This window comes from Electrophorus electricus, chromosome 17 (genome assembly GCF_013358815.1).
Source record: "Electrophorus electricus isolate fEleEle1 chromosome 17, fEleEle1.pri, whole genome shotgun sequence".
Taxonomy (NCBI): domain Eukaryota; kingdom Metazoa; phylum Chordata; class Actinopteri; order Gymnotiformes; family Gymnotidae; genus Electrophorus; species Electrophorus electricus.
The window spans coordinates 12778717-12789417 of record NC_049551.1 but is presented as its reverse complement, the minus strand read 5'-3'; the positions used below and the strand labels follow the sequence as shown (position 1 = coordinate 12789417).

Below are 10701 nucleotides of genomic sequence, written 5' to 3'. Positions count from 1 at the left end.
TTTAAGTGGTCAGATTTCTTTAAGTGTAGGCTGTTTCTTCACCCACCTCATCTAAACGTTACAAGACTGTGACGCACACCTTCAGTCCTTAAAGCCACGGCTACACATTTAAGTGAGTTCCTGCAGTTTTACACCCAGTTCTGTTGGATATTAGTGTTGGTGTTAGTGTTTTCAGGTAGGTATGTTAGTGTTAGGAGAACACTAAAGTCTCTAGAGCTGTTGCCCCTTAGGTCTTCTGTTATGCACATTTACACACACACACACACATTTATATAACAAAAATGGCTAGATTGCTTTCTTCCCATTAAGCAGGGTGATACATTTTCAGTAATCATCAAAGCCATTTACTTGTCTTCTATGTCTAACACCTACAAATGCATGCAAGGTGATGTGGGGGACATCAGACATTCCTCTGCTGATGACACGTTCTGCCTGTGTAGAAGAATACAGGCGTTTTTGAAAGTAAACAACGGAGAATTTTTTAATCATATATTTCATTTATGTTTATTTATGTTGTCATTGCTTTCAAACACACACATTTTAATTTCTAACTCGGAACAATAAATACAGGTCATAATTTTAATTTTTTCATATATATATATATATATATATATATATATATATATATATATATATATATATATATATATATATATATATATATATATATATATTTATTTATTTATATTTATATTTTCCCAAGATGTTCATCAGTATAATTAGACATTGACAAATTTACTCTACAATTGTTGCCATGTATGTCTGGTTCTCAAATGGTTTCCATTAACATTGTACTTCGTCCTGTTAAAATATTCAAAAAACAAACAAAGAGAACAAATACATAAATAAACAGAATATAACTCTGAAGACTGTATTGCCCGTGTTCTTCCAGCCTAGTCCCTCCAAAAAGGCAGAGTGAACAGAGGTAATGCAAACCCAGAGCCCTGTCTCCACGCCTTGCCAAATTAAACACATAAGCAAATTAAATACAAACAGTTCTGTCAACACCACAGCGTGGCTCTCAGCTCAGTGCCTTTCTGGCTGGCCTGCACAAAGCTCTACAGTCTTGAACAAGCAGCCAGTGTTCTGTCCCTGCTTAGCCGCAACCATTATTCATACCTGAAGTCTTTGACTGTAAAAGAGAGCCTAGTCTTCTGTTTGATACACTCCCCTTCTATAAAGACAGCATCTATAGATGAACTGGCTTTGCCTCGCTCTAAGTACAAGCTTTCAGAAATGCTGACAAGCAAACCTCTAGTAAGGCAGGCTTCAGGTGCCATTGTCTAATATGTACCCATTCTCTCCTTTTAAAAAATTAAATAAAATATAAATAAGTTCCTCTTCTTCACCAAAGCAGACGTGAACGGCCAGGCCACAGCTTTCTGCTTGAACCAAGGTAAACAATTTAGGTAAGCAAAGCAACTGTGTGCCATGTGAGATGGACAAATCATTTTGGATTCAGTCAGTCAGGTGAAGATGTGTGTCTGCGTTCCTTCTCCCCACTATAGAAGACACACTACCTTCAGCAGATTGGTAAACTCGATTATCCGAGCCTGCTCCACATCGACCACACATTATTAACCATAAAATAAACACCAAGACAAAGAAAAATGTCTGTTGTCAAACATACACACACGCACACACACGCGCACACACACACACACACACACACACACACACACACACACACACACAGATCAGGTTTTAGTAGTCCTCTTTTTGAATCCTTGCTGCACATGTTAGTGATTTCCTCACATAACCCTTTTATGATTTGTCCATCATTTATATGTCCTACCCCAATAAGTGTTTTTACATCAAATCCACCATTTACATTTATGTAAATCCTACACAAATCGTCGCACCTGCCTAATTTTAAAATCAAATTGCCTGTAAATTGTCCGTGTTTTAAATTTTTTGGTCCTAATTTAAACCTTTTTGGCATACCTGACAAAATAGGACCCCTGTTCCTCAGATATACCCCACAGTACAACACTAAACAACATAGATTGTCTTTTTTTTTTTTTTCTTCAACAGATACAGAAAAATTTTGTTTTGTGTTTCTTACTCAGCATCACAGAGACAGAAATAAAGGAGCTGTGCTATTAGGGGACACATAATCAGCCTCACCGGAGACCAGAGGCTGCGCCGTGTCCTTATGCTCGGATTGCATCAGCTGCATGGTTCGCAAACATTACCACTTCTTTGCTGCTCCCTCCTACTGAAGGAGAATACCAGCAGACTGGGCTTGTTTCGGGGTTTTTGACCAGAGGGGAGAAGCTTCAGTCCTAAACCTGTTTTTGATGGCAATTGGCAGCATAAGCAAGACAATATAGTCTTTGGTCATTTTCCTGTAAATGGTTTGCTCTGTTTGAGGGAAATTAAGTAAGTGGTGGTGCGTGGGAGAGGAGGACTGTTCTAAGTTCATTATATGACAAAACAATGAATTCGTGACCTGCAGTAAAAAAAAAAAAAAACCCAAAAAAACTATAGGATGACAGTAGAGGTTTAATGATGACTTTCTGAGCAATTTACAAACTATTCAGGCCTTTCCTTGCTAACTGTTCAAGAGAACACCTTTAGAATACCTGAGAACTAACCTGTTTGAGATTTACCACCATTCAAAATCACTAAAACAGGTAACCCTAATTGCAATCTGAAGTCACACCCATTGATCCTCTAGAGTCCCGCCCTGGAGACCCGAGGCCCCGCCTTCTGTCATTGTCAATCATCTTATCCACCATCTATTCATTAGTTCCTGTAAACGTGTCATTATGGGAACAGCCTGTCTTTGCCTGAGCGGTCTAATCTGGCGGGATGAAGCAGGGATAATCCACACACATTACTCCAGCCAGTCTGCACAAGCCTGAGCTCACTGTACACACAGCTGGTGGTGGGGGGCTGGAACCGGGGAGGGGGGGGGGTATGCACAACAGGGCTAATATGTAAAAACAGGGTATGTCGCTCAGTGAGCGAAGGTATGTACAGACAGTGTGTGTGTTCGCGGGGCTGTGAGATCACGTGTGCATCGGACATCATCACCGGCTCATTTCATGCTGACAGCATGCACATATGTGCCTGGAGGGGGATCTGCATTGAAGAGGTGGTTGGGGGGTTGTATGTATAACAGCAGGCCAATAAGAACAGTAAGAAAATAGTGACAAAACAAACGTCCCCCCAGGCGCTTGGCAGTGTATACACTACAAAGCTAAAACCACACACACACACACACACACACACACACACACACACACACATATATACACACACACACACACACACACATATATACACCCACACACCCACACACACATATATACACACACACACACACACACACACACACACATATATACACACACACACACACACACACACACACACACACACACACACACTCTCACACACACACACACACACACACACACACACACATATATACACACACACACACACACACACTTATACACACACTCACACACACACACACACACACACACACACACACACACACACACACACACACACACGACCAAGTGCTGAATGGTCTGGTCCCTTTTCTTCTGCTTCACACAAAAACACTCAGAATACAAATTTGTACATAAAAAACAAGGCAGCATCTCTACATAATAAAACAAGAATAAACCTTAACCACCAGTTCAGGACAGCAATAAGGACTTGCGTGGTACTTGCTGGTCTAAACGTTTGGCTGGCAATGCTTCAGGTTGTTTGCACTTTTAAGTCATTTCTCCTTGTTGTTGTGTGCGAGACTGAAATTGTGTGAGAAAGAAAGTTAACATTTGGTGCTACATCAGTCTAAACCTGTCACACCATTTACTAGGTCAAAAGAGCCATCAAAAACAAGCTTCTTGTGCATGTTAATAATTTTCCCCTTTTTGGTCATGCCTGTCCTCCACACATGCGTGTGTGTGGGTGTGGGTGTGTGTGGAGGGGGGTTCTCTGGCTTTGGACCTTTAACTCTGTGAAACACCTGGCGGTGTTCAATAGTTGAAGGATATTTAACCAACAACCTTCTAAACAAAATACTTCTAAACCTCTGTTTTGTTTACATGGCCAATTTGGTATTTTTTGCAGTACAATGAAAATGTATACTGTTAATCATTTAATATTGTATGCCATTAAATATTTAACTTTGCCTATGCCTCATCAATAAATGTTTCCATTAGTTCAGCTCTTACTAATAATTCTTTCGTGTATGAGACATTTTTGAGATTTTGTAGACAGCATAATTCTACACTGCTGTAAAGGAATGTTCAAGAGATAAGACACTAAAGACATCCAAAGCAAAGATGACATCAGCAGACATCGGTCCAAATCATTTGTGGCAGTTCACAAAAGGGTTTTAAAAAGTTTCAAAAAAAAAGGAAGGAAGAAAAGAACAAACAAAAAAGAAAGAACGATAGATCAAGAGGAGTACTGACAGCGCAGGGGAGAGACTCCCCGTGTGGGCGAGTCGAAGTAAGATATGGATTTAGTACCTCAGTTAAAGGAGTCGAGCTCCTGTGTGCAAAGACACACTAAAACTCATTTAGCAACAGTAGGCAAAAGAAAGATGGAATGAGACAGAGCGTGCAATATATTCACACAGATTTGTAGGCAGTTCTTCGAATTCAAAAGAAAAAGTCTTACAAAAGAAAGAAAGCAATCACACATTCACACAAAACTACAAAAATGTTACATCAGAATAAAACTCTACAAAGAACAATTTGTATATACCATAGATTTTATATACCAATAATTTCCAAGGTCGCCATTTGCTTTCTCTGTTTTCATTACATTTGAAGTGTGTGAACAATATCTGAGAAAAGCAGGGGATTATTTACAGAGGAAACACGACCACACACTCACAGGATAGACGCGGGGATGCAGAGGGACTGGGGTCCTGCTCACGGGCAGTAGAGGATGTTTTGGGGAGCGGGGGGCTGAGGGCGGCAGGATGTCGCAGGGTTCATCACGGGTGCAGATTTACACTCTGGGGGTAGATAATTCAATTATTGTGGATTGGGTGGTCATGAACGCAGGCTGGGGTAGGAAACTTCCCGCTTAGGTGCTGAAGTAGACTGCAAGAAACAAACCAAAAAAAGAACACAGTCCTCAATTACCAGCAAGCCTCTTTTAGAGAGACACTCACACTGGCTGGGCTAAATATGCACTGGCTGATGCGTGCCACACAGAAAACGGGGGCCTCTTACCGATGATCACAATGAGCACGATCACACATATCACTCCTAGGATAATCATCATCTAGAAAGAGGAAAAAGGGAAAGAGGCACTGAAATGTACATTCACACATTCGAACTGCATTCGTCACCTGGGTTTGTTGCACCATAGAAACGCTGTATAAACGAAGGGTTAGACTGGCGGTCGGCTTGGTTTGCAATTAAGACGCTCGCCGCGTTTGGTCCGCGTTCCGCGCCCTTGGCCCGGGACGCGTTACCTTGGCGTTCTTCCACCAGTACTTGTTCTTCAGCTTGGCGGCACTGGTCTCGAACTGGGAGGCCCCGGCCTGCAGCGCGTCAGCCCGGTCGTCCAGCTCCGACAGCTTCTGGTCCCTCTCCAGGACCTTGTCCACATTCACGCGCATGATGTCCACCACCTGCGGACGTGGTGCTACAGTCAGTGCACGCGACTGGAATACGGCTGTGCAGGAATGGGGATCGGGGATGGAGCTAGCTGTTTTGCGGAGAGACATTTTTTTTTGGTTTGGGGTTTATTTTGTTTTGGGGTCAGGGGGTCAAATCGAGTGCGGTCCCTCACCTCATCCACTTGAGCCTGTGTCTGCTGTAAGCGACGGTTACTGGTGAGGTTTGGAGGGGGCTGATTGCCTCCCTCTGGGGCAGGTGCGCCGGCAGAGGCTGGGGCAGACCTGTCAGTCAAAAACAACCCAGTCAAATACAGGCCTCGACTGAATGTCTTCGTAGGTGGATGCTTTCTTTTATATTTTCCTTAATGTCCACTTACAACGTCTGTGGGGCTTTTCTGTTTCAAAAACAGTCAGAATTCTTTTTACGTGACCAATATCCAGCTTTTCTTTATCCCTTAGAATTAAACAGGTTGTTTCTGTTACTGTGCCTTTAAGATGGACGTAAGATATGTGAGCTCGGTTCTGACTGGCTGCGCTGTAGTGTGCCTTGTGCAAAAATCACTCTGAGCTGAAATATACCTGAGAATTGCACTGTGATTGGCTGAGGCTAAAAGCTGAATAGGTGGAGAAGTAAATTGGGTTGTTTTCATGACATCAGAGAAACACTGATTTCAAAATGGACTAATTTTGCAGCTTAGATTTCAGATATATACTGTATGGACTGGGGGAGTGAATGACGTGTTTTGAAACTTTAACAATATTTACATTACTTCTGTAAAGAAAAATTTGTAAAAAAAAGTTCTATTTTACTAATTCAGTTTTCCATGACCGTGCTCTTTAAAACAACTCATTCTTGCAGATGTTTTTATTTTAGAAATTATATTATTTACTAGAACCCCCACAACTAAAATAACCATGGTAAGCACATTAAAAACATTCAGAAGCACAGGGAGGGGCAGAGATATCTGGCTGGGCTTTGGGGCCTTTATTATAGGCAACAGGGCTGAGTGTTCAGGGACTCAGACTCAGCCCTCTTATCCAATATCCCTCAGAGACCAGGACAAGAACCACCTAAAATCTACATCATGGCCGTCCAATCAGGGCTATCATCTTCAATTCCACCCCACCTCCACACACATACTGAATACTGACTCCATCATCACAATACTGAAACCCCCATCACAATACTGAAACTGTAATAACCCTGTTAAAAACAAAGTATTAAATGTTTGAATACACTGCGGGTAAAAAGGGACATATGTACACTAGTCATGGTGGAAGATCTAGGACAAAGCAAAACAGGTCCTCATTACTCAAATAAAGGATCAAAGGGCAATGAAGCATCATCAATAATCATATGAAATCCTTCATGTGATCAGACTCACAAGATTAAAAAAATAAATACATTTGAGGAATAGAGCTCTCGCACTAATGTATAAATCATCAAACCAGTACCTCTTAAAATCTTAAGCACTATACAGCACTCAGCCGTGATTCTTCTATAAAATCACAACATTAATCGCACTGGGGAAAATACACTTATCAAACTTTATGGCAACTACAATTTTGGCTCTAGCAGACTGAAAGGTTTTTTTGTGATTGTACAGAGACAAACCCAGTACATTGGGATCGTTGTTTTCACAATTGGCCACCGGATGGCGACAGATCTCAGTATAAAGGTCACCTCTGATACAGCTTGCTATTAATCCTCCACAGCCATACAGTTCTGAAGAGGCTTGATGTTTTCAGCAATAACAGTATTAGTATCTCTACCTCCTGTCATGACTAACCAAACAGAGCAGATGTGGTGTGGGCACATGTGGGCTCATTCATAGCAAGGTTGTCGTGACATATTCTCTCCAACCACTAGGTCTGTTTCAGCTTCTTCTTCACTAAAGCCTATATTTAGACATCAAATCCTGCACACTGCCATCTTCCCTGAGTAGAATAATCACTAATGGTATACCAGACAATCATTAATCAATGTATCACAAAAGCCTATTACACAATACTAGAGTGGCAGTGCAACATTTCAAAGAATTAATTCCCAGCAAATTCCTTATAGCACTGACCAGCATATCTTATGTTTTGGGTTTGTTTCCCCAGCCACACATAAAAAGGTTTTTTAAAAAAAGAGGTTACAGACTACAGAATATCAAAGGAGCCCACTGTATCCAAGACATCTGGGCTCACATTGACTCTGAACTGTAACTCAGTTCACAAGTCCGTGTCTGCATCCCAGACTGGTGGAGGCACGTCATCATCCTTCTGTAATATCCATTGAAAGCTCTGCTATGATGTAGCTGTTAGATTTATTACATGGTAATGCTGTGATCATTATTATGCTTATTATACAAACAGATCGGTAAAAATCACCTCAGGAAAATAGATCATTTGAATCTGGAGCCAGTGTGATCATACAATGCCTACTTTAATATAAAGACACGACAATTCAAAACAAAATGGAAAAAACTGACGCGCAAATTTTTGCTTGGTTTTGGGGAATTCATTAAAGACACCGTGAGAACAGGGATGCATAGCTGAACCACATTTCATAGATAAATGCTGTGTCATACGGATATTCATCCAATTCGACTGGTATAGGGTCACGAGCAGCGGCAGAGACAACACCCCCGCCGCTCACTGGGCCTTCACGTGCGTGCGCGTGTGCGCGCGCGTGCGTCACAAACAACACACATTCTCTTAAATAAAGGAGACGGTAATTACCCCCTCCCCCCTCCACACACACACACACACACACATACATACACACATAAAAGAACAGACAACTAATACGGTTTAGGAGCGATCGCAGGTAGTCCCATTTTAAAAATATTCTAAATAATTAAATAAGCACTTAAATGAGCTATTTTCATTGACGCCATAAACATAAGGTCATCACAGCAAATATTATACTAAGGATTTTGTAATTGGAGGCAGCGTTTCCACCATGATTATCTAAGCCAGTTAGGAAAGCGTGCCTGGAAAAAACGCACCCAAAAGACTACCTCGGCCATCTTTTCTTGCGGAGGATCGTGCGCCCGTTGTGCCAACCACTCGGTTACAGCCTAATGACAAGGTGTTGTGCCGAAAAAAAAAGGAAAATACCGAAAGAATAAAAGAATCTATATAATAAGATAATTTAGTGTCCTATTTGCCTTACAAACGCGACCAATATAACCGTTGACGTGCCAACCCCCACCATGTGTGCATATTACGCTTAAAGTATACTGTCTAGATTAAAAACACCACATCACACAGTGGGTCGTTTTGCCTTTTGATCGACAGATCGTTGTCATTTTCAGACAGTGTTTACTGGGAAAGATGGGCCCGAGATCAAAAATACAAGGCCAGAGGATACAGGAATCGAATTCTCTCGTGTCTTTAGATGAACGCTCATTCAAGCAAAGATATGGACTGTAAGGCTTTCATAAACAATATTATGTTCCTAAATGTAACACATTATGAACATTTTAACTCATCAAATAGCATGCGAGCGATTCTAACCAAACCAGTCTAATTTGGTGAATAGACGTGTTTCCAGTCATTGTCAACATAATTTCAAACAACAACACCTACATAATTTATGTATATTGCAAAACATTTTATAAGCCATTTATCTTAACCGAAAAGACTGCGACGAGAAGCAGCTAGGTGTGACTGTTGTTATGAAGGCCATCCGTACTGAGCTCACGCTTGCTATTAATAGCCTATTTATCGTATGCATTATTATCTATTAGCTGATGCGCTCAGGTAAAACGGTCAAAGGCTTTCAAAATACATTAACCAGGCAAATAAAAGTAGACACCGCTATAAAAATTCTAAATCTATAATGAAAACACATCTTCTGGTTGATTTTTACAGAATCCACTATTTGTCTGAAAACGCGGCTCTCCTCAAGCAGCCTGGCAGATTCTAGAATACGAATAATTTAAAAAAAACATCTAAAAATAAAATGTTCAAAAATAATAAAACGACACAATAAACGTGAATAAAAATGTAGTCTTACTCACATGTCTTAGTGAGATTTGCGCGTACGAGTTATATGAATCCAACGGAGAGCTATTTCTAAATGACTAAGATGGACTGCCTCGGGTGTTTGTTCCTCTCTCCTCTATTTCACTCCTCCGGTTACTTTCAAGAGGTGATCTTGCTCGGAAACACACGCGCGCACGACGTCCCCCCCGGTGTCTGTCCGTTTTACGCGCCGGTGGGTCGAGCGCCTCGACTGTGCCGCGCCTCGCTGATCCCGCTATAATACGCGAACGGGCTGCCTGCACTCGCTCCTCAGCCACCGTGTACGCACAAAGACATGGACGCGCGGGTTGAGGGAACGAAGACGGCTCGCTGACGTCACCCGTCATCCGGGCAGCTTGCAGGTAGGGGAGGGTGCGCGTGAAAAGATGGAGGAGGCGCTCGGTGATGCTGGAGCGCATGGACGCGGTACCCAGGCAAAGCACAGGCAGTTTGGGTTTTTCTTTGGTGGAATCTGCCATCCTGCGTGGTCTGTTTTAATCCGAAAGGGTTTCGCAAACAGACAACATGGCGGTATGAGAGAGTAACCCGCTCAGTGTAGAAAACTATGGTTAAACGATGCATTATTATGCTGTTCTAATGTGTATATTCACCAAGAGAAAACATACTGTACTAAATCAGAGTAATATTCACTTGTTTCATGAGTATCGTTCTTATCATCTTACCGAAATAGGCATATTTTCTTATTTTTTAAAATGTCTTTTGTGTTTAAAATGTCCTTTGTTTATTTTCGCAGGGTATTAACGATATGGTACACTTAAAACCTATTTAGGCCGATAGTGGTTTTAAAAAGCACACCTCAATTCTGCAAAATAATTAAAAAGAGACATTAATGGCAGCGGTGGGATTCGAACCCACGCCCCCGAAGAGACTGGAGCCTTAATCCAGCGCCTTAGACCGCTCGGCCACGCTAACGCATGAAATGGGCTAAGCATATCCAACCAGAACAGCCTTCTGTCACAGTTTATTTTTTATTTTTTAACAAATACGTAAACTGGTCTTCGCTATGGGAAATTACCGGATATTTTGGCCTAATTATGTCAATGACGCAATCGCATGCGTTC

General features: G+C 41.6%; 1 protein-coding gene and 1 non-coding gene across 2 annotated transcripts; both read right to left on the bottom strand.

Annotated features, from left to right (window-relative positions):
• Positions 1–4723: 4723 nt before the first annotated feature.
• Positions 4724–9910, bottom strand: vamp2 (vesicle-associated membrane protein 2). The gene is made up of 5 exons (XM_027015322.2): positions 9616–9910; positions 5776–5884; positions 5456–5614; positions 5211–5262; positions 4724–5078 (listed from the first exon to the last, which is right to left on the bottom strand). Coding segments are annotated over exons 1-5 (339 nt in total). The 5' UTR covers positions 9618–9910; the 3' UTR covers positions 4724–5061.
• Positions 9911–10470: 560 nt separating this feature from the next.
• On the bottom strand, positions 10471–10552 carry trnal-aag. Its single transcript has one exon. It is a non-coding gene; the product is annotated as a tRNA-Leu (tRNA).
• Between the last annotated feature and the right edge of the window lie 149 nt (positions 10553–10701).

Bases quoted from the DNA above. Each gene is read 5' to 3' on its own strand.
- vamp2 (XM_027015322.2), bottom strand. The intron at 5,615-5,775 runs GTGAGGGACCGC...CCACGTCCGCAG, and splicing joins CACAGGCTCAAGTGGATGAG to GTGGTGGACATCATGCGCGT. The intron at 5,263-5,455 runs GTAACGCGTCCC...TCCTCTTTCTAG, and splicing joins ACTGGTGGAAGAACGCCAAG to ATGATGATTATCCTAGGAGT.